This window comes from Aotus nancymaae, unplaced genomic scaffold, assembly GCF_030222135.1.
Source record: "Aotus nancymaae isolate 86718 unplaced genomic scaffold, 86718_ANA_hifiasm-v0.15.2.pri h1tg000022l_1, whole genome shotgun sequence".
NCBI lineage: Eukaryota > Metazoa > Chordata > Mammalia > Primates > Aotidae > Aotus > Aotus nancymaae.
The window spans coordinates 6923704-6949057 of record NW_026988435.1 but is presented as its reverse complement, the minus strand read 5'-3'; the positions used below and the strand labels follow the sequence as shown (position 1 = coordinate 6949057).

The 25354-nt window shown below is 35.5% G+C and overlaps 1 protein-coding gene across 2 annotated transcripts in view; it reads left to right on the top strand.

Annotated features, from left to right (window-relative positions):
- Positions 1 to 25354, top strand: part of EPHA3 (EPH receptor A3) — a 374626-nt gene that overhangs the window by 340688 nt on the left and 8584 nt on the right. For both annotated transcript variants that reach the window (XM_064380008.1, XM_064380007.1), the window contains exons 14-16: positions 7809 to 7958; positions 8726 to 8919; positions 24332 to 24487. In XM_064380008.1, the coding sequence (XP_064236078.1) occupies positions 7809 to 7958; positions 8726 to 8919; positions 24332 to 24487 (500 nt within the window). The remainder of the gene's footprint in view (positions 1 to 7808; positions 7959 to 8725; positions 8920 to 24331; positions 24488 to 25354) is intronic.

Genomic DNA, 25354 nt, shown 5'->3' with positions numbered 1-25354 from the left:
TTGCTCTTGGAGCAAGCACTTGTATCTTACCAAAATGCTTCGTTACTGATATCTCAATTTAATAAAACAATTGATGCTTAATTTATGAAGTTAATTTAAGTTTTACTAGCAAAACTTAAATTTCAGGAAGTTACCCTAAAAAAGAAAAAGGAAAGGAAAGAATATAGGAAAAGAGAAGAAAGGAGCAAAGGAAATAAAACATTAAAAAAATGGAGGGAAAAATACAGAAGGGATATTATTACATCATCAAAACCCAAGTATTAGAAGATTGGCTCTGGTGAACTTGAGCCTTGCTTTTCTCTTGGTAAAGGTATACCCTATGACGGGGTATAAAATATCCCTAGAAAGTTGATTTCATTTAGTCTGTATAAAATCCCAGAAAATTTGTAGACCTCATGTGGATTACTTTCCCTTGATGATTGCACACCATTTAAAGCAGTACTTCTCAAATGGGAATGATTTTGTTCCCCAGAAGATATTTTGTATTGTCTAGAGGCAATTTTGGCTGTCACAACTGGGGAGAGGCTAATGTAATCTAGATGACAACGAGCAGAAGTGCTGCTAGATATCCTATAATGCACAGGACAGCGTCACGGCAGGGAATGATCTGGGGTGGAAGGTCAACAGTGCCCTTCTAGAGAAACCTTGCTCTACAAGCTTCCCATCATGTGCAAAGAACGGGAGTGGTGACCAAATGCTTCTCTCAGGTACTTTCTATTTTTTCTTATCCATATTGGACTGCACGTTGCATAGTACAATACAGACTACATTACCATTTGTGAAAAAATGTGCACCAGACGAGCCATCTGTGATCAGGCCTCCTAGAATGTGAAACTTCAAGCTATCACAAACATAATGCAGCAAATCATAAGTCTTGTATGCCTGTTAAAATTTTATTTTCATTTGTCTTGAATTAAACACTTGAAATTACTTACCAATGTCCTCCCCAGGCTCTAAATTTCAAACACAGCCACTTTAGTTTTGATATGCTATTTTCATTTTATTAAGACATCACGGAGTAAAATCATGCACAGATGTATACCCCTAGAAGATAAATGTATCAGATATTTTAATCAGCACATGAGTCTTACCCATAGAATTTTTTATGTTTTAACATTTTACTTAGCATCATTCTTATTTACTTATTTTTTGGGGGGTTCTGCCAGGCAACCTTTTATTACATCAGAAAAGCAACACTAGGCACTAGATCTTGCAAAATATGTTCTGACCAACTTAAACTTTCTGAAATTATAACCACATCAGTAAGGTTTTTAATGAACAAAAAAGTTAAATACAAACTTTCATATGCAAAATAGATGACTGTATAACTGGCAACCTCAGAGCCAAGTACATTTTCTTCTACAACTTTCAGTGGGGATGGAGTGGGGAGATATTAGTCTTATTGAGTAGAAAACTTAATTTAGGCTCAATATATAGAAAACAAAAACTCTGAGGAAAAATAGCTTTAAACTGAATAGTATCTTTTGAAATAAACAGCTCGGGCCAGCCCCTACGATTCTGAGGTTTATACTCAACCAGATCTGGGATGAAAATGGAGATTTAGGGTTTACAGTTACTTCAAATCCATGAATCCAGTTTCAAGACTAAGCTAAGTCACCTCATTTCCAGAAAGGGAAGTCACTGTAAGATGACCACAACACTCTTCTGAAGATTCTTGGGTAGTCAGAGTTCCTTCTACAAAGGAGTAATGTCCATATGTGTAGACTACAATTATTTTGTAATTTTCAGTTGGTAAAGTACCTATGGCATTAATATTAAAGCAGTTGATATAAAATGTGTGTTGTTTATGGAGTAAAACGAAAATCTCTATAGCATTTTACAAACTCTAAAATACATAATCCATACAATATCCTATGATATATTTTCATAATTTTACAGATACTCTAAAAAAGTTGATGCCCAGTGAATCTTACATTTACTATCATTGTGAAGTTTGTAAAATGTATTAATGTAACAACATTATTAAATAGTTGCATAAGAAAAAAGAGGACATCAGAAAGCAATATGATTTAAGAAAATAAACTACTATGTTCATATTGGCTCATTCACATTTACATATATTATGTAAAACTAGATTTAACTCATTATCCACTGCAAATGAACTACATACTTAAAATGCTCAAAATTATCATAAATATTTAGTAAAACCTACTATGCTAAGGCCACAAAATAATAAATCATATTCTCACTTGACAGAACGACACACTCATTTGCAAGCACCAAAGTATTGTAAACAGCAGAGGTGGAAAATAAGACATATTTTAAACTGGGGGAATGTAGTGGTGAAGGGGACAGGTGGTTATTCCTCTGGACATCCCAGATTAGCCAAGATAATAAAGCAGTAGAAGGATCTCAGAAGTTGGAGTGACCAAGTCTTTCTGCAAGACTCCCAAATGTACACCCAAAGAGTTCACATTTGACCAAGATGTTCAGATAAGAACTTTACCAGCTATAAAAGGCAGAAGAATAAGCCTCCCAAGAAGAAAGACCATGTCTTTGGGAAGATAGTATGTACACAGGCGGAATTCAGAGATCAGTGAGCTTCTGTTGAATGCCTACATTGCACATTTGCCAAGATAATATCTAAAGAAGACAATTGCTCTCTGTAGTGAATGTGTATTGTTTGTGGATGCACAAGTTCATGTGAGTTAATACTCTTTATCTTCAGCCTTATAATCTATTCAATATTTCATACTTATGATTTCAAATTATACTTTGGGTTTGCTATTTTTATTTATTGCAATTGATATGACAGGCACTACTACTGTTACTTTTACTAGTGTTGAACATAAAGAGTTTGAAACTACAATAAAGGATTTAAAAAATTTATGAGAATGTATTCATTCATCTTTTCTTAAATTCCGTAATAATTTTTCTGATTTGAAATTTCACCTAAGTTTGAATTTTTTTTTTACTTCAAATTAAATATGTAAAATGTTGGTTTACTATTCTTTTATTTTTAAAGCCAGAGCAACTTGATGTGACTTGCTTACCATAGAATAAGAATTTTTCAAATTTCTTTTTATCTGATTCAGTATTAATTGCTAATTTTGAATTGTACTTTGTAGTTAACAGTCAGCTTTCCCTTATAACCTCATTTGACAAATTTGTTATATCAATTATAGGGAATTGAAAGGAAGAAATGAGCATAATATTTATTGAACACTCTATTAAGGAGCAGACACTTTGTTAGGTGCTTTATATATATTATAAAATTACAAAATTTCCTAAATAATAATATAAAATTCTCAACCATCTTTATTCTCTTCCTGATTCTTTCAGTGTTGGATGACATCACTTATAATATGGCTAGCTAGAAAATAGATAAGTGTCTTGAATCTGTGATTATTTCATTATGGGATCTAAACTAATCAATCTAATAAGCTACCTATTCACAGATAAGGAAAATTCCCTAATAAGAAGGCTAAATGTTTCATGAATATTCAAAAAATTCTGGGCTAAAAAGCTAACTGTTGGCCAGGTGTGATGGCGCACACCTCTAACCCCAGCACTTTGGTAGGTAGAGGTGGGTGGATCACTTGAAGCCAGGAGTTAGAAACCAGCCTGGCCAGTATGGCAAAACCTTGCCTCTACTAAAATTACAAAAATTAGCCAAGCATGATGGCATACACCTCTCATCCCATCTACTAAGGAGGCTGAGGCACAAGAATTGCTTGAGCCTGAGATGGGGGAGGTTGCAGTGAGCCGAGAAGGCATGGCACCACCACATTCCAGCCTGAAAAAAAAACCTGTCTGTGGACTTCAACACTCACATTGGGCAAAGCAAACAATATTCATTAACATCTTCTTTTAAATAAAGTGTTTAAATCAGACCCAGCTGTTCTTTTAGAATAAATTGTTTGGGTATCAGATATAAAAATATAAATTAAAAGTTTTCCATTAAAAAGAAAAATAAATATGTTTACTTTTAAACATATAAGCTTAATAAACTGTGACCTGGGAGAGAATCTGGCCAGCAAGGAAAAGAACTTGTACAGCAAAGGCTGGTCAATAGCAGGATCTGGATAAATTAAGGAAACATTTAAAGCCCTGCACCCTGGTTTCATTGTTGAACTGTTTGAATGCCACTTACTCTTTGTGTGTTTGTAATAGCAAGTACAAAATAAAATGAGAAATAAATCAGATTGCTCCACTTCCTCATGCTTTCCCTCAAGAGCAGAAACTGAACCCTTGATATAGTTAAGAGGCAAAAAAGAAAAGGAAAGTGTAAATCAAAAACCTGAATGACACAAGTAAAAAGGCCGTAACCTACATTTCCAAAGCTGGCAAATCTTGGCGCAAGAGACCTTTGTCATTTCACAGGTGTCTGCTGCACAATGTGGCCAAGATACTTTTCCAAGCTACCACAGTGAGCTAAGAGCCAGAATATTTTGTTATAAATTAGTACAAAGTTAAAGATAGTGCTAAGGTCCCCTGATTAGCAGGTATGTTACACTGAAAGGTTTAAAGTTGTCATTCTAACAATAGAGAGAGAGAGAGAGAGAGTGTGTGTGTGTGTGTGTGTGTGTGCGCGCAGGCTACAATTACAAAACACATCCAGAAGACCAGAATTCAAGATTTAAGTTTTTCTTATTAAAATAATTTACTATACTTTTTTTTCCCAAACACATATCCCCTCTGTGTAAGTTTTAAACAACACTTTCATAAGATTTACACAGGTGTAAGCAAATAGACCACACCTAACCAAGTACTATTCTGGCAATAATTTGCTTGAATCTATAACCGCATGCTGCATTAGAGAACATACTGTACAAGTCCCAGGCAAGTTAAGAGATTCAGGTGAGTGAAGCTCCCCTTGAAGATACGATCGTGCTGCCACAGCAGATACCTCTCGAGTAGTGTTATGTCTGTATCAGAACAGTGCAAAAGAGGACTGTCCTTCCAAGCTTAAACAGAAACGTGGCTCTGCTCTTCCTAAAAAAGATTACCTTTCAGTATATCATCATTTTAAGAAATTTTATCAATCTCAACGCTCTTCTCACTGAAAAATAGTGAAGACACACTTAATATGAAACAACTCTACTGTGTTCCTTTTCAACCCTGATTGAATTAAACCAAATAAATACACTGCTCCATCATGGGTGTCATGAACCTATTGGTTTTTTCCTATGACTCTATTTTAATTTCATCTAGAGATCTTGATAAGGCAACAAATATCTGGGCCTAATATTTTCTAATAGGTACAAAGTTCCAGCATAGAAAGGGTTTTCTTTTCTTTTTTTCATTTCTTAGTGCCATTTAAGTATATGTTATACTTTCAGTATTACTGAAAATACACTTTTTAGTAATACCGAAAGTGTGCTTTCAGTAATATACTGAATCTGGCCAGCAAGGAAAAGAACTGGTACACCAAAGGTTGATCAATAGCAGTATCTGGATAAATTAAGTTATTAAGTATTACTTTTAGTTCTGAAAAAATAGAAGTAGCAAAGACCACTAGGAAAATAACAAACAGAGATGAGATATTTAACTGAGATTTTAAGATACTGTATTTGCTTTGTCCTATGAATACAACTTCGTTTGACCTTTGTTAATTCTCTGAGTTCTTAAGAAGGAGGAAGTAGGCCCAATGATTCCATTTGGCATCTGGAGTAGATTTTGTTCGATGCTCCATATATAAGTCCATTTTAGTCAATATCAAGGGGTAGTATCTGAAATTCTGAATTATGAATGTAAACTTGGTCTAGGCATATGTAGATGAGTGCTTTGGGGGTTTAAGTGCATGTTGCACATTGTAGTTTATCTCCCTAACTTCCAAGGCTGTCTTTTCTCTGGCTCCTGTATCTCCGACTTGATTTGTTTTACTTCATCAAAATAAACTGTCAACTATTCTTCACCTGGTAGCTTCTTAGGAAGGTTGTACTCACTGTGTGTTTTTGCATGCTTCTTCCTCTTGCTGACAGTATGTTTCCATTTCCTCAGTTCTCTGCACAGTCTGATGCATTCTTCTTGATTCTGCAAGCTCCACCTTCTTCAAGGAGCTTCTGGCAGTACTCTCTCTGAACAGCTCGCTTGTGCTAAAACACCAAGGGGAAGCGTTCAGTTTTACTGAGTTAGTTCCAATCTTACCACTCTCCTATCCAGGATAAAGTTTCCCCAGTGTATCTGTGATTAAATAAAAATTTGAGGTTTTAGCTCCCTCTTCCATTATATTTCTTCACACTGGAAACTATTCTTCTAGAACATACAATTTTCTCTTCTGTGGTTTGATTTATGGCATTTGCTCAGAATATGAGAGCATTGAGCTGATATTTATTGAGTCCTTACTATGTCCCAGGAAGAAGACTAAAGATTTTACTGAAATTTATCATTTAGTCCCACAACAATGCTATGAACAAGGACTATTACATTTCCAATAGCAGATGAGGACACTCCAGCTTAGAAATGTGTCTCCTAAGTTGCTAATGCATTTGTGTAAAGCACTATCTAGCCCCCTTGGGTATCACTTAAAATCCAGTGGCATGCTATGAGGTCCAATAGAAATCTCTCACATTTTGATGAACGTGGCCTAAGATTTTGATGATGTGAATTCTTTGAAACATCCATCCTTTTTTTCTGATATCAAAAATTGTGCTCATCTTTCAAGTGACTTCACTGAAATTGAGGTCACTCAATTCATAAGTGACCTCCTCAGTCTCTCTAGTGAGGATCTTGGCTCCACGTTCAACATCCAGAGTTGCTTTCGCAGCTGTCTTACTACTCAGGGTAAGGTCCGTGGACCGGCAGAATCAGCATCACATGGAGTTTGTTGGAAGTGCAGACACTGGCTACACACTCAACCTCCTGAATAAAAATGTTCATTTTACTAGGAGTAAGCTGTATATAATTTATATGCATTGTGAAGTTTGAAAAGCAATGTACTAGATACTTATTTATTTCTGTATTTAGTTATTTGCAGTAACTGTCACTCCTGTTTGCCTGACATTTTCCAAACCAAAGAGCCTGTATGTTGCTTGTAATTGCTTCACCCAAAATAGCTAGCATAATACTTCTTATATGGTTGACAATTGGTACCTCTTTGTTAAATGTATTTATTGAACTAAGAGCAAATTCCATAGATATTATACTTGTATATCTCCCATAACTCATAAAAGCAATATTATTTTCTAAATTATAAGTTCTGGAAATGTAATTATTATGTCTATCTATTTTATATGGTGCTTGCCTACTATCTGGAAGGCAATTCAATGATTAATGATGAAGCGAAACACACAGTAAATTAATCAAGACGATGATTATATTGAAGAGAGTTTTTTAAAACATACTTTTGAGTTTACTTAGGTAACAAACACCTGTAAGTACTTATGTGCCAGGGAGTGGTCTCAGTTCTTTACAAATATTGACTTATTCACATTCTGAGCTTCGATTGCTTGGTCAAGCATAAATCTAGGTTAAATCAATAAAGGTTGATTTGCGATACTGCTTCGAATTCTAATACAGGTCATTCCACATCTACTTCAGGTTGCTTTGCTGCAGATGATTAATTAACATGCCATAGTGGATGTAAAATGTCAATATTTAAGCAATTCTCTTTTTTTTATAATTTCAAAATCCTTCCAAATTATTTGGAAGTAAAATTTGCTGTAGATAGTATGCTACTTCTGGTTGGTATTAAAATAGAATAACATCACAATGTTTAGCAGAAATGCATATTTTATTTCAGAACAGAAATACCATGAGAAATTCTGTAAGGTTTCAGACTATGTTATATATATGATATGTTCTATGCATTGTTCACTTATGTAGACATGGTTTTGTGTTCAAAGGGAGGGAAGATCCCAATCAGGTGGACATCGCCAGAAGCTATAGCCTACCGCAAGTTCACGTCAGCCAGCGACGTATGGAGTTACGGAATTGTTCTCTGGGAGGTGATGTCTTACGGAGAGAGACCATACTGGGAGATGTCCAATCAGGATGTAAGTATTTGTGGTCTATGAATTATGAGTTCAGATTAAATGATCAAGCTGTGCAAGGAAGTGGAGCATAATGAACCGGTGGCTCCTAGTTTGTAACATTGAAATAAAATATTTAGCAGCAATGAGACTGTTTCCAAGTCTTGCAAGGATATTAATTGAATTGTTCTTGCAGATTTACATATTTCCCTCAAGCAAGGGTTTAGAAATAAGACAAAAGAAACATTTGTAGTGAAAATGTAATGAAGTGACCAATAAGATAACCTCTAGATTCTAATACACATTAAAGTTTGAAAATCACTGCTTTACACCATTGAAAAGTACTAATGAACTAATAGTTACTGAATTTTACAAAAAAAAATTACTATGATTTGGCAGGGACCATTTGAACCACAGTATAACTAAAACTGTATGCTAATTTTGTCCCTATTCATTAATATATGCTTTCTACAGAGAACTATATAACCAAATAATAATTTCTTTGTAACACCAAATATCCTATATCATTTAACATTTCTTTTTATTTCAACCTGAAAAGGATCTTTACATACTCTCCTTTCTTAAATTTACGTTCTTTCAATCTTCCTTTATGTAGTATTTTAGGCATACATAATTTCTTGTTTATTTGATCAGTTGTTATCCTTTTAGGCAACTAAAAATGAGAACTTTTCCCACTTACTTTTAAAATAACCATTTTTGTGAGCCCTGCCCATGAAGAAGTAAAATAAGTGTCACTTCCTAAGTTCCCCAAAACTTTGCTTCTCACACAGGTAATTAAAGCTGTAGATGAGGGCTATCGACTGCCACCCCCCATGGACTGCCCAGCTGCCTTGTATCAGCTGATGCTGGACTGCTGGCAGAAAGACAGGAACAACAGACCCAAGTTTGAGCAGATTGTTAGCATTCTGGACAAGCTTATCCGGAATCCCGGCAGCCTGAAGATCATCACCAGTGCGGCAGCAAGGTGACATTATGTGTTTGCTATCTCCAAGATGTTTTTTTTTTAGCCCACTCCCCAAATGCATTCTTTGAAACTTGTATTCCAAGTATCAGAGAGATGTATTTTCCCTTTCTTTTTTAATCCTTAGAAGTAATTATCATGTTCCTTAATAGTAATGATTAAATTCTGAGATATTTTTGAACATCCATCTTGACTCTACATTCAGACTCGTTTAAGTCTTTGGGAAATAGGGATACCAGTGAGGTGTGGTGGCTCATGCCTGTAATCCAAGCACTTTGTGAGGACGGGTGGATCACTTGAGGTCAGGAGTTCGAGACCAGTCTGGCCAACATAGTGAAATGCCATTTCTACTAAAAATACAAAAATTAGCCTAGTATGATGGCCAACTCCTGTAATCCTAGCTACTTGGGCGGCTGAGGCAGGAGAATCTTTGAACCTGGGATGGGGAGGTTGCAGTGAACTGAGATCCTGCCACTGCACTCCAGCCTGGTCAACAGAGCAAGACTCTGTCTCTAAATAAATAAAATATATAAATATACTGAGCACATACCTTTTTTTTCACCCTTCATGACTAAAGAAGTCCTGATTCATCTTTCATTTAAAATAAGAAAAAAAAGTATCCAAAATATTGCACTGGCTAGCAAATGCGAATTTTCCTCAGTTAATTAAACAAATATTTGTTTAATCTATATTGCATACCAATTACTTTGCTAGACATCATGGAAGATAAAATTAAGAGTAAGATAAGGCCAGTGCCCCTGGACACCACCACAAATGTTAATACTCTACAGCTATAATGCAATCCTGGATTGCACAAAGTCTATTTAATTTTATGCATATTTCTCTAGGTTAAGAATCACTGAGTTCTCTCAGTGGTTAGAAGAATGTAAATTAAAGTGCATCTACAAAGTGCAGTGGAAGAAAGAAGGAAGAAAAGATGAATTTTGTCAGGGGCCATATAAGAAGAAATAAATATTAATGTATTAGTGCCTCTCAGAGTAATTAAAGGCAAAGCTATCTTGTTTAATAATTTAGATTCCCATTGTGCACATAAGAAAAAAAGTTCTCTAACATTTTGATAGGCTTTTAACTTTTTTCTTATTTATCACATGAATTGGTAAAAGTTTCATGCTTTTAAAAACATTCCTCTTAACAACTCAGAGAGAAGCATTTGAGACCTATTTGGGACTTCTAGCTATGTGCCTACTCAACAGCTTGGACTTGTGAGTTCAGTAATATTTTGATTGGTACAATGGAGTTTCATCATTAATGATGACTTGTGAGTTATTCTCCCTTCTTTGCATAACCAGTGGCTTCTCAATGTCTGTTCTCAATTGTGTTAGTTTTCGGTCTCACTAATACGCTCCTGCCCTGCTGTTTCCATTGCTACAAAGAAAAGTGGTTAACGCTGACATTCAAGGCATGGGACTTTCCTTCGTTTTTGACTTAAGTTATCTGAAGATCGAGCAGTGTGTGTATGTGTGTGTGTGTGCGTGCACGTTGGTGAGTGAATATATAGGTACAAGTTTGATTAACCATGCCTTAGTATTATATTTTTGTAAAGAAAATCAATCATATGTAATACAATATTTTAAGATATCAAAAATCAATGCCCCTCAAATCCACAGTGAATAAATAGCAAAATTTTAACATATAAACTTTTTTTATCCAGTCATCTGTCAGTGGATACCTATGTTGATTCCATAGCTTGGCTATTTTGAATGATGCTACAATGAACATGGGAATATAGATATCTCTTTGAAATACTGATTTCATTTCCTTTGGCTATATATCTAGAGTGGGATTGCTGGATCATATGTTGGTTCTATTTTTAGTATTTTGTGGAACCTCCAAACTTTTTTCCATGTGGCTGTCTCAATTTACATTCCCTTACATTCCAATACTCCCTTTCTCGACATCCTCACTAATAGTTGTTATCTTTTGCCTTTTTGATAATAGCCATCCTAACAAGTGTGAGGTGATAGCTCATTGTGGTTTTGATTTTCATTTCTCTAATGATTAGTGATGTTGAGCACCTTTACATAAACCTGTTGGTCATTTGTACATCTTCCTCAGAAAAATGTCTATTCAGGTCCTTTGCTCATTTTTTAAATAGGGGTATTGTAATTTTTGCTTTCTGGTTCTATGAGCTCCTTATATATTTTGGATATTACCCACCTATGATATATATTGTTTGTAAGCATTTTCTCTTCTTCTGTGGATTGCCATTCGTTTTTTTGTTTTCTTTACTTGCAGAACATTTTTAGTTTGATATAATCTCTATTGCTTAATTTGGTGTTTGTTCCTGTGATTTTGGTGTCATATCTACAACGTTGTTGCCAAGACCAGTGTCATAGAGCTTTCTTCTGTATTTTCTTCTAGAAGTTTTACAGTATTAGGTCTTCAGTTTATCCATGTTGTGTTGGTTATACTGAGTGCACATTATCCTGTTTTTATACAATAGTTGAATACATTAGGTTGGAGAATCATAAACAGGTCTTAATATCATTATCTAAAAATAATAGATTATTTATTGAAGATAACACTTAGGAATCACTAAGATTGAATTGAATAGTAAGTCCTTAAACAAAACTACCTATAACTTATTCAATAAGGATAAATCTCTATCCCAAACTTCAGAGACTGTATAGACTCTTAGAAATTCACCTGACAGTTTAACAACTAACAGGATAACAAACCTGTCCTTCCCTGGGCCATATGGTCCTCATTTTGTACCTTGAAGCCGTTTATTTTGATCTTTACAGCATAGATAGTAATCACAGAAAAAAATACTTTCCTTATCATAAAAACATTCAAACCATTTTCAAAGCTAACTCATGTAATATAATATAATGTAGGGGTATCTCATACCAGTTTCACAGAGACAAGTAGTCTTACTATCAGATCGTAATATGTGAGGATATGTCCTAGCATTAAAATTGTAATATACTTTCATAATTCACTTTTCCATTCTTATTGAAATATATAAAATACTTTTTCCTTGTATATTTTTCTTTAATACATGAACAAATTTGATGTATTTTGTCATAAACCATAATTTTAGAAAAAAAATAATATTTTCTATAAAAAGACAACCATCTTAATCAACCAAATATGAACATTTGGGCAATTATATTCATATTTTTACTCATTACCATTAAAATGTACAATGGGTTCGATTTGCTATTATAAATTTATTATTAACCTCATATTACCATGCAAATATGTCTCTTTAGAAAATTTGTTTTCCTAGCTTTGACAATGATTATTTTATCCTTTTCACAACTGATTAAAATCACCCCCTTCTTTAATTTTTAGTGACGTCCTTGCCAAAAGCTTTATTGAGAAAATAAGCCATTAGATGGGAACTTCCCACAGCAAAACAGAAATGCAGTGGCACCTGCACCTACACATATTGTCCTTCTGTCCTCTAATTATAAAAGAAAGTGTCCCTCTATTTGTCAGAAGCAAATTCTCTACTCTCCCTCTCTCTCTGTTTCCCTCTCTCTCTTCTGCATATCTAGGTTTTTTCTTTCTGTAAGATCATTGCCACAAACATATGTTCTATTATGTTCTTTCTCACTATCTTATTCTTATCACCAGGGGAGCCTATTGTACATACAACTATCCAGGTCTATCCCAAGAATCTCCCAGGAAAATGAATGGAGTTTGATGTTTTATAAAAACTCCAGGTGATGTTTTTCTCCTCTGGAAAATTTAGGAGATATTGCTTGTCAAAATTCTCCCTGTTGGCCCCACATCTCTGTCAACTACTTCCCTACTTTCCTAACACTCTTTACATCCAAACTTCTCAAATAATAAACTCACAGACATAAAGTCAATATTCTGAAAATTTATCAGTTTTCTCTCCCAAGCCTGATCCTTCCACTGCCTAATGAGTTGAATACACTAGCAGCTACTCATTCACCTAACCAGGAATTGGAGCAACTCTCGGCACCTCTTTCTTGCCCTCCACACTGTGATTATCTGGATCAATGAGATTTACCTCCACCCCTTTTCACTGAAAGCACTGTCCTCGCAGCTGCTTCGCCCTCTGACCTGGGCCGCTGCAATAGCCTCCTAACTTGTCCCCTGTTTGATTGCTGTCAAACTCCAAACATCTTTTTGCATAGCCTCCAGAATCTTATCAAAATATATATGATATAGTTTCAGTCACGTGTTTATAATGAATATTGAATTCATGCAACACTTAGAAAAAAATCCAGTTTCCATTTGAATGCTTAAAAAGCCCTACCGGCCGGGTGGAGTGGCTCAAACTTGCAATACCAGCTACTAAAGATTCTGAGGCTGGAGGATAACTTGTGGCCAGGAGTTGGAGACCAGTCTGGGTGCTATAACAAGATCCCCATCTCTACAAAATTGTTTTTAAAAAATGAGCTGGACATGGTGGTATTTGCCAGTGGTCCTAGCTACTCAGGAGACTGTAGCAGAAGGACTGCTTGAGTCCAGGAGTTCGAGGTTACAATGAACAATGATAACAACACTCCGCTCAGCCTGGGTAACCAAGCAAGACTCTGCTCTTGAAAAAAAAAAAATTAATTAAAAAGAAAATTTTTAAAAGTCTTGCTTGTCTAATGTTATTTATTTATTCAAATAAATCTTATTCAACAACTATTTTTATATACTACAATGAGATGATATAGCCAATAATACCTTGTGTATTTTCAAGTAAATAGTTTTCAAGCACTATTTATCATATATTTATATATCTATATTATATATAATATTATGATGTGCCAGTCTCCCATGTGCGAGGCACTGGATAGAGTCTGAAGATGAAGAAGACAATATGGTCCCCGCCCTCCTGAAGCTCACGTTATAGAAAATGCACGGTAAATGACAGACAAGTACAGACCAGAGGAAGGAAATAAGTAGATGGCCGTGGTGGGCAATAAAGAAGTAGCTGGGAAAGGGTCCTCTGAGTTGATGTTTGAGACCTGCAGGAAGGGAAGGAACCAGTTGTGTACGCTTCCCCTCACCAAAAAGAATATTCTTGGCACAGGATTAAAAAACTGCAAAAGTCTTGAGATGAGAAATGGTTTAGAATATTCTAGGAAGTGGCAGAGAATAATATGACTGAAGGGAGAGTCTGTCATGAACCTAAGGAGATAAACAGAAGCCAGAGCACTTGAGACTACACAGGCCACGGTGAGGACTTTGAGATATTTTTCAGATGCATGAGGAATTTATTAAGCATTTGAACCAGAGATGTAAGATGATTTTATTTATATGACAGCTTTGTAGAGGGAGGAGCAAATGTATGAGGAGGTGGAGGTCGTTTCAAACCTTCGACTTGTGCCACCTTCACCTAAACAATGCTGTAGCCTCAGTGGCCACTTCTAGTTCCTTCAGAAAGCAAAAGCATTTCAGAAGACTGTAGCACATGCTGTTTGCTTGTTTCAGATTCTCCTTTGCACTTTTCTTCCTTTAGGAAGCAACTTATGCATCACGTATGTGTTGAGTCATTCTGTGGCAGCACCAGTGAAAGTTAACATCGTTATTTTTTTACAGAGCACCATGTTCTTGTTCTTCATCACTATTTTAATTCTGATTCTGTGTTTGTGTGTGTGTATTCTTTATAAGTATCCATTTTCTAAATAAACTCCAAGCCCTGTGAGAACAGACACTATGCTTCTTGCATTACAAGTGCAGATTGATAATGGGTGCTCAATAAATATCTGGTAAATATATAATAAACATTTGCAGACAGCATTAGTAAATTTCCATTTCAAAAGATGCAATTTACAGAAAAAATTCCAATGTTTTTCTGTTCTCTGAACAGATATTTTTTATAGGCATTGGTCATACGGTAAAAGACAAAAACTGTTTTCGTAAGCAAAACTCTGCATATGTACCTTTCTGTCAGCTCAACTCCAGAAAAACACTCCTAAAAATGCAATGGGAGACTTCAAAACTGAATTCCTGGCTGGTACAAAGCATTCAGTTTTCTAAATGATGTAGTTATTAATATCAGTGAATAGAATTGTGTTTATACACATACCCTGTAGTGTTCTTTAAGAAACACTACATCGGGCCGGGCGTGGTGGCTCAAGCCTGTAATCCCAGCACTTTGGGAGGCCGAGGCGGGTGGATCACGAGGTCAAGAGATCGAGACCATCCTGGTCAACATAGTGAAACCCCGTCTCTACTAATACAAAAAATTAGCTGGGCACGGTGGCGCGTGCCTGTAATCCCAGCTACTCAGGAGGCTGAGGCAGGAGAATTGCCTGAACCCAGGAGGCGGAGGTTGCGGTGAGCCGAGATCGCGCCATTGCACTCCAGCCTGGGTATCAAGAGCGAAACTCCGTCTCAAAAAAAAAAAAAAAAAAAAAAAAGAAACACTACATCATTTTTATAGAAATGCTATTTTCTTCAGTCTTTCTGGATTTAGTAAGCTTTATGGTAAAATTTTATTTTTTTTCTTGGTGGCTAAGTACCTTTTGAAACTAGTTGTTTGAATAAATAACCTTGTTGCATATAATGCAATGGAATAATGCATCATTTCACTTTTCAACCTTCATTAGACTTGATGTTTCATAGTGGTATCATTCTCGAAGAATCTTCCACTGAGAGTGTCTCTGTGAATATCATCACTGGAAGTGGGGAAGGTGGAAAAGCTGATGGTCAGAATGGGCCAGATCAATTACTTAGATGCTGCTGGGATGATGAGAAGGGAAGGAAAGTTATACTAAACTTTGTGTTATGCTTGTTTCCTAGTAATTGATTAATTTTTCTAAAAGTAGACTCCCAGCCACTCGGGAAGCTGAGGCAGGAGAATCGTTTGAACCCAGGAGGTGGAGGTTGCTATGAGCCAAGATCGCACCATTGCACTCCAGCCTGGTGACAGAGCAAGACTCCATGTCAAAAAAAAAAAAAAAAAAAAAAAAAAAGTAGAGTAAATCAGAGGAGATGTGAGGGTTTTAAGTTTTGATTGTACATCAGTACAAGGCTACAGATTTTTATTCAATAATAACCTTGTATGAGACATTATGTTAGGTCCTATGATGATTATATAGGTGACAGACATCATTAGTAAATTTCCACCCTCAACAGCTTATATTTAAATGTGAAAAAAGAAGAATATTCAGAAATACTATAATACCCATCAGAACATGTAATTATTAGAGCAAAAACAGGTGTTCAGGAATCCTGAAGGGAGGTGGGTTTACTTTTATATGTGGAGTTCTGTGCCATTTGTATGTAGAAAGGGACTTTTGGGTAGTGGATGAAATTTCTACAGGCAGATAACAGGACAACAGTCGGAGGGAACACTACAGAAGAGGCAAGACACAAAATAGGTAGGATGCTTCCAAATCACGTTGTGTAATACAGTTTTACTAGACTATAAGATTAAAAAAAGGAAATGATGGAGAAAAAGCCTGATAGATGAGGGATTCCCAGTCCGCAAGCCACGGACTGAAACCAGGCCACGGCCTGTCAGGAAGCGGGCCACAAAGCAGAAGGTGGACGGTGAGTTCACGAGCCTCACTGCCCGAGCTCTACTTCTTGTCAGATCAGCAGCGCCATTAGATTCTCACAGAAGGGCAAAGCCTGTTGTGCACTGCACACGTGAGGAATCTCGGTTGTGCGCTACTTATGAGGATCTAATGCCTGATGATCTGAGGTGGAATGGTTTCATACTGCCATCATCTCCCACCACACCCCATTTATGGAAAAACTGTCTTCCACAAAACTGGTCCCTGGTGCCAAACAGGTTGGGGACCACTCTGATAGATGATTCATCAGGTAATGGAAGATTAAGTGTCATTTCTAGACATTTGGACTTTTATCCCTAAAGAAAGGGAGCCATTGAAGTTACTTAAGTGATATGTTGCGCTGTGCATATGGAACAGTTCTTTGGCAGCTACTTCTGAAAAGGGCTGGAGGTGAAGGGATTCATAACAGAGAATTAGGATTTCAATAGTCCAAGAAAAGGATCGCTAGGGTAGGGCAGAGAAAATAGTGTGTGAATTCAAAATGTTTTATTCAAGTGGGTTCTATAGGACACAGTAACAGAGATGTGTGGAGTGACAGAAAGTATCAGAGAATCCTTCCAGGTTTTGAATGTGGAGGCTTTGAGATAAGGCTTCTTATTGACATTAGCAGGAAGGACAGAAGGAAGAAGAGGTCTGCCAGGCAGATAAGCATTCTTGGAAACAGTCAAGAAACTAAATGTTTCAATGCCTCCTGCTTCCACTGTATGAAACCAAGTGTGGTGGCAGCCAATCCAGATTTGCAAGGGGATCGTGGAGCCAATCAGAGATAGGAAGTGGCAGTTTGGGAAGTGAGACAAATATGAAACATTCATTAATCTCAGAATGTTAACTCACTCACTGACTTCCACCAAGAGAGAAAGAAAATTCCCTTTATTTTGAGCTTTAGAGAGCAGTACCAGTTATGGCACCGAAGAATGTGAAATGTTAGGTACAAACAAGGAAAACCAGGGTGATAGGATGAGGTTTAGATTATTGCAGAAAACCACAGTGCAAAGAATTTCCAAAAAGTGGATACAAACTCTGTTACCTAAAGCTGAAAAAGGGAAAGAAACAAAACACTGAGGTAAAAGACTTCCAGTTAAAAAATGGAAGGATTTATAATCCTTTGGTGTATAACCAGTAATGGGATGGCTGGGTCAAATGGTATTTCTTGTTCTAGATCCTTGAGGAATTGCCACACTGTCTTCCACAATGGTTGAATTAATTTACACTCCTCTTAACAGTGGAAAAGCAATTCTATTTCTCTGCATCCTTGCCAGGATCTGTTGTTTCCAGACTTTTTAATGATCGCCAGTCTAACTGCTGTGCACATGTATGTCTATTGCAACACTATTCACAATAGCAAAAACTCGGAACCAACCCCAATGCCCATCAGTGATAGACTGCATAAAGAAAATGTGGCACATATACACCATGGAATACTATGCAGCCATAAGAAAGAATGAGTTCATGTCCTTTGCAGGGACATGGATGAAGCTGGAAACCATCATCCTCAGCAAACTAACAAAGGAACAGAAAACCAAACACTGCATGTTCTCACTCATAAGTGGGAGTTGAACAATAACACGTGGACACATGAACATCACACACTGGGGACTGTCTGGAGGTGGGGGGCAAGGGAAAGGAGAGCATTAGGACAAATACGTAATGTGTGTGAAGCTTAAAACCTAGACGATGGGTTGATGGGTGCAGCAAACTACCACCGCACACATATACCTATGTAACAAACCAATTTTGAAATAATATATATGATATTTTGAGACAACTAATTATAAAATTGGATAATGAAAAGGCAGAAAAATGAGGATATATTTCTTTCTATTGAAGTAGTAAGCTACCCTTTTTATTTTTGAAGATACTAGATGTTTATTATTGACAATATTAATTTTGAAGAGAGAGATGTGTGTGTGCATGCACATGTGTGTATAAAATGAAATAAAAAAATAACTTCTTAATTTCACAGAATTTTTGTGATCCAGGTTATAGAATTATTCTATACTATTGTAAATTGAAAAAATTTAAACTTTTGGCACAAAAAAAATTAATACTTTCAAAATATTTGGAATGAGGTTTTAAAGGGAAGGCAATAAAATTCAGGACACAAAGACTTAGATAATATATTTAATAATATTTAGAACAAGGTTCTGCAGACTCAGTTATATTTAGCAAATTTAATTGAGATGTTTTTAAATATATTGTTTAATTTCATTTATCACTAACATTGCAGGGATTTACTATTAACTTGCAGCATAGAGATGAATAAAAGCAAACAATCCTCATATTCTTCCCAGCTAATGACAGTAAGCAAGTATTAGTAAAAAGCTTCCGATCTCTAAGAGTACATAATAGAAGTCTTTTTGAGAATAACTGCTGTTTTGACAAATACCATATCCTGCAAGATAAATCCAACAACCAAAAACCAATCCGCCTTTGTTTCTCAAAATGGCTTTGACCTCAAATTCTGAAACTGACAGGGTGACTTTACTCACTGAACAAATATGATACAGAACCTTTTAGAGGGAAGCAAATATGCCCAATACCCAGGTGATCTCTCTCTCTCTCCTCTCTAATCTTAAAATCGAAGAAGCTAATTTTACCACAGGGAGGAATTAAACCAGATGTAATGGCTATAACTTCAAAGATTTTTGTCCTTAAGGCCTAGAGATAATTAAAATAAACACAATGACTTTATTTTTCCTTAATGTGTCATTTATATACTAGGTTCCTGTTGGGAATTGTGTATAATCAACATTATTTTTAGTTTCTGATGACAAATTAAATTCATTTTATCATATCTGGATTTTTAATTTTAGAAATAAAGAAGATCAAGGTCATTAGCAATCAATATTAAAATGAAAAATAAAGGATTTTCCCCTAAAATACAATGAGAAATATTTGAAATTTTTAAAAAGTTATAAAATGCAATAAAAAAATTACTATTCTCAAACAATAATAAAATCAGTTATAATTATTAGTGTTATGGCTTTAAAAAGTTACCCTTTAGATTTAATGTATTTCCTGAAACTATTCACAACAAATAAAAAATAATTACAATGTTACAGTATGCATCTTGAATATTATTGCCTCCTTCTAGACATAATAGGCATATACTTATTCATTCAAGAAATGTGTATTAGTTATTATTTTTGATATTTGAGGAGTAAATCTCTTTGTAAATCAAAAGGAGTCTATTAAGTCAGAAATGGATAACTAGTGATTCAGAATTCTACGGTAGTATTGAAATAAGATTATTATCAGAAGTTATTTTTGGGATTGGTAGTTGTTAATTGAGATTTTTCCCCAGTATCTGGTGCTAATTTTTATGCACCTATTTACAGCTAAAATAGGAGTCAGTGGGAAGAAAATATATGTGTAACTATCTAATGCAACGGTATGAAAACCCATAAAAGAATAATTCACAAATCTTCGTAGAAAGAGGGAGAAAGAAAGGGAAGAAAATTAGTTTTCACTTCCCCTGAGCAAACATGTAATTTCCATGATTTCTTTTTAATGACTGCGGTCTGCGGCCAGTAGGTACTGATTTATGAAAAGCTGTAAAAGATCAGGTGGAACTCTGTAGGACATCGTTTACAGCTGCATGGATTGAAACCTATCTAATTTGTCTAGTAAAAGTGTGAGCTCACGGTGCACATCACCCAGCCTATAAATTCCCCCTTCAGACCCGATGTCTGGGGCTGGGGCTGAATAAACGCCAATGCCTGCAGCTGCTCAAAGGCCCAGATTCCCTTGGTGCGCATGAAGAGACATCACAGGCTCTTCACAGTGAGAGACAAATTCCTATCCATTGATAAACTCTCCAGATGTCCTCTCTGAGGAGGAAAAGAACCAATTTTTATTTGAAATCCCCAGAGAAATCCTGGAAGTGGAAAAATGATACTTTGCAGGGCTGGCTATTCTGAGGTCACTGGCATTAAAATTAGGTCATTTTTTTTTTTTTGTCTTGATTGTGCTTTGATCCAAGTCATAAACAGACAAACTCAGTTGGGATCACTAATCCCTAATCCACACGTCCTAATCTATTTCAATTTGTTTATACTAATTTTCTCTAAACTCTTGTTGAGTCTGACTGAAGTATTGAGTGTAAAAGTACAAACTGTTTTGAACTAAGAAGAAAGAATTCTGCATTTTGCTGTTAGGCACACTTCATAAATATTCTGAATAAATGTCCTGGGGTTTGATTCTTCCTACCCACAAACCCATAAATAAAAAGTATTACTATTCATGGGACTAAAACTTGACATAAGGTTCTGTGCTACAGCTACCGTAGACAGAGAAACTGTGGTGTGTGTGTGTGTGTGTGCATGCCTGCAGATAGTTTAATATCTTGTCTCGTTTCTAGGTCTCACTTCACTTTTCTTACAAAATCTTCTCACACCTGATGTAATGCTATTCTTATCAATTTTTTAGTGGTTCAATGACTTATCCAATTAGTCTAATGTAATATCTAATGCTTGCTAGTGAAAAAGCCTATTTCATTCATGATAGCCACGCTGAAACAACCCAAGAATATTGTGTACATTTTGACACCTGGATTGTATAACTGTTATTCCTGGTTCTTAGGAAAAGAATAAAAATACAAAATTTTTAATTATAAAAATAAGCTGTTTTTCTTTCTCAGATAAGTAATTTAAAAAAATCATAGAAAGTTTTTTGTAAATATGTTTCAGAAGAAAATAATTTATGAAATGTTACATTTATATTTTAGAGTTTTCTAGATATTACTAAAGGAAAAAATTCATATTTATATAATAATGCCTAATCTCTGTTTCTTTTTTTAGATAATCTCTGAGAGTTAGTAAAACTAAACTATATCATAGAAATAGAAATTACAAGCTCCATAATTAAAATTTTCAATTTATAATTTGAACTTGTGAAGCAGAAAGAATTGAATTGAGTTGAGTCTGGTGGAGAGAAGGTTGAAGAGCCCTTCACTTTCAACTGCCCTCCACCACACAAATGGCCACCACAGGAGGGAACTATTCATCTCTATTTTCCACAGAGTAGGAAAATGGAGGCAGAACCAATGTTGCAATTTTTTTTCTTAAACTCAGGGTTAAAATTGCACTTAAATGTGACTTTTTATCAAATACATTGAATGCATCCCTGTAAAAATCCAGATAAATAGTCAATTTATAGACTTCTCATATGTTCCAAGCAATAGCATGTCTGTGTAGACCATGATCCAGAATTGTCTGGGCTCATGAATCAACTTTACAGTTAAGTAGGTCTTTTGTACATAAGGGCATAAGTTGAAGACTATCACCAGAAGTAGTAGAAACCTCTCAATTAAAAGACCTATTTAAGTGTGGGTGGAGTTGGCACAGATTTGCTTCAGAGATTTTCTCATTTAGAACATGAACTTATACCACGTATTCTAGATGGTAATCAATGATTGCTACTTACATGTAAAACATTATACAGTTTTATTTCATGTATATTGTTCATTTTGCTATTTTGTGTTATTTCTAAAGATACTGAAATTAGCCCCTTAGAGACCTAAATTTATTTCTAAAATAAGGAGAAGTGCATGTTGATATATTAATGTCATTTGTTTTAGTGTCTTCTCACCACGAGTTCTAAACTTTGAATTTAAGCACTTCACTTAGACAAATCTTCACTTGGACTTCACTTAGACAAATCTTTCAAGTATGTAAGAAAAATATGAAATTCTAGTTTAATACTCCTAATTCTGGAGATTTTTAAATGAAAGATTCTGAATAACTAAAATGGCAAAAAAATTAAAATGTACTTTATTAATTATAAAATAAAGATTAAATCATGATATATACAGTTTTAATATTAATACTATATTTTATTGCAATAATGAACAAAATCACAGATAGCAGAATGGCACATCTGTTTGTAAACATCTGCTATGGAATCATTGTGAACTTGTAAAAGTTACTGACTATTCTAAGGAAGCCCCTAATAATGGCTACTTTCCAGGGTTGTTATACTTTTATGTACACAATACTAGAGATGACTAAATTTCTAGTTACTTAAAATGATGGTTAACAAGATCATTGCATTCCCAGCATTATACATAAACGGATGTTTACTCTGCTACTTTCTTTTTGAAGTTTTCAAAAGTTTAGCCATTTCACCAAAGGTGTTACCTTACATAAAGTAATGAACAGCTAACAGATAGTGCTTATTATGTGCCAGCACTGTTCTAAGTGCTACCTACGTATGCTCATCGACTCTTCAGTCGGTATCCTCACCATCATCCCCCTTTTAAAGATGAGGAAACAGACAAGAAACTCACCAAGGTCATGCAAATAGTATATGGTATACCCGGGATTCCACCCAGGCCTTATGGTTCCAGTATTTGTGCACTAAACTTCAGGGCACAGAAAAATTGAATAGGCCACATGATGAAATCATAAATAGTGTAAGAGAAAATGGAGAAATGTAATATGAACAAAGTTTCACCTAAATAGCACAGTGTAGCAGCCAAGAATGTGGGCTGTGGCATAGAAAAATGTGGGTCTAAATGCCAGCTCTGCCTCTTTTGCCTGAGGGAACTCAGATTTATAACTTAATGTGATTTAGTTTCAGCTTCCTTAACTATCTTAGGGAATAGCATCAGTGTCTGACAGGTGCTATAAAGACTGAGGTCCTTCATGTCTGTGTGATATTCTTAGCATCATGCCTGTCACATTGAGTGCACATGAATATCCAATATAACGTGTAAACAATATAAACAAAACAAAATAAGAGCCTTCGTAACTTATTTCTGTTATTGTTATTATTCACCCAAAACTAAAGGCTTTTATATCTCTCTTGTGCCCAAGCTCCCTTCCTTAAGAGAAAAGAAGAGAGTAGTCAATAAATTGTTCACCTAGTGACTGGCTCCAGTCAAAGAACAATTTAAGTCAAAGAACAATTAGAGGTCCCTGAGAGCTGATTAAAAACATGCCAAAGACAGTTCACCAACAGGATGCTGCTTCTGACCCTTCAAGGATGCAAACATTGTCTCTTTCATTTCCTTATGTCTCTTCTGTTCCATTGATTCACCATGTCTCGCAGGTGGTCATAGATAGATGGTTAAACCCGTATTTATATAAAACAATCCTAGAAGGAAGTGTTTTCCTTAATGCTGATTGTATTGTGCAATATAAATCACAATTACAATCCTTCTCTGAGTCTCTGTGTGTATATATATAAAATATTATATACATATCATGTGTATATATCTAACACATTATGTGTAATGTATGTATCATGAATGTGTTACATATATGTGTATATATATATATACGTGTAGTGAACTTCATTTGGTCTCAAATATGCAAGAATGTTTTTATCAGTCATCTACCTTTTTCTACTATTTTTATCTTTAATGACATGTACAACATTATTTAACTATGTGTTGAGTTTATGTCCTGCTGTAAGTACAACCTAGATTGTTCAAACCATTCTTCAGACAGAAACCTGTACAAGGTCTAACAAACATCGAGTGGGAAATACTTAAAATGTTGAAACTGAATCCATCATCAAAGCAGGCAGCAAAGAATTCAGTGTGTCCTGCCTACTGTAACTGTATCCTAAATTACTGCCATTTTTGCTAATAACTAAACAAATTAAATGTTAATAAAATACGTATGGATGTATTTATGTCTTTCACTGGCAAAATTTCAGTGATTTAAAAAGCACTTGTGGATGGAGAGGTGAGAACTTAGACAAGATGATTACACAGTGTTCCTCCAAGCTGCCAGCTTGAACAGATGAAGCTTTCATGGCAGATAAATTCCACAAATGAACAGGAACACCATATGAAGTCTGGAAGTTCCTGCTGGTGTTAGTGTCAAATTTTGACACACAGTAACTCTGCGGACTCCTGATCTGTCTCCCTTTGGTGTTTTCTTTTCTTGCAGGCCATCAAACCTTCTTCTGGACCAAAGCAATGTTGATATCACTACCTTCCGCACAACAGGTGACTGGCTTAATGGCGTCCGGACAGCACGCTGCAAGGAAATCTTCACAGGCGTGGAGTACAGTTCTTGTGACACAATAGCCAAGATTTCCACAGAGTAAGAAAAAAAATCTTTAAGAGGATTGAATGATTCTTTTGAACTTTCCGCTCAATATTCGTGTCTTGGCTTGACATGTTATAAATATTAGTGGTCGATCTGAGGTACTGACTATTTCCTGGAGCTGCTAATGAGGGCCCTGGGTCTCCTTGTGGCTCACAGCTTCTGGATTGATACATATTGATATGTCTTCCTCCCTCAAGACAGGGCCCAGGATAGGTGTCTTTACATAGACCAGATATGACCTGCAGATCAACCAACAGATTCACACCCATACCCACACTGCAAACCCAAGTCCCTAATTTAAAACATAAGCATACATAGATTGATGATTAGTGTATTTCTGCATTTTGTGATTCTTCCATTATTTTTACTAAAGCTTAATATCTGTGAATAAGGAAAATTGAGAACCAAGTGGATAATCTGGCAGACAAGGAAACATATTAAAGTCTAAAAATAGTTTTCATAGCTGACATCATCTGGTCATTATTGTCTGCTTGGTGAAGGATATTGTGCTAGAAAATGCAGTTATGTTTAGGTTTAAGATAGGACTTTTGGGTTTTCCTCAAGCCTTATTGCCAGATAAGAAAGAAAAAATATGCATCATAATATTAATATTAATTGATAGTTTTATGTGTTAAAAGCCAATAATAATCAAGTATAATATGCTGTATTTTGTGGACAGTAATCTTTTTGTAACAGGAATCTTTTGATATGAGAAACACATGGACTCCAGGAAAGGGGGTGTGTAAAGAATCAAGTCAGTCCAGTGAATGGTCAAAAAAATTTAGTCCTTCATCACAAAGTAGGGTGTTTGAGAATTGATAAGTTAAGAGTTGGAAGTCATTCTTCATCTCTCTGTGATTG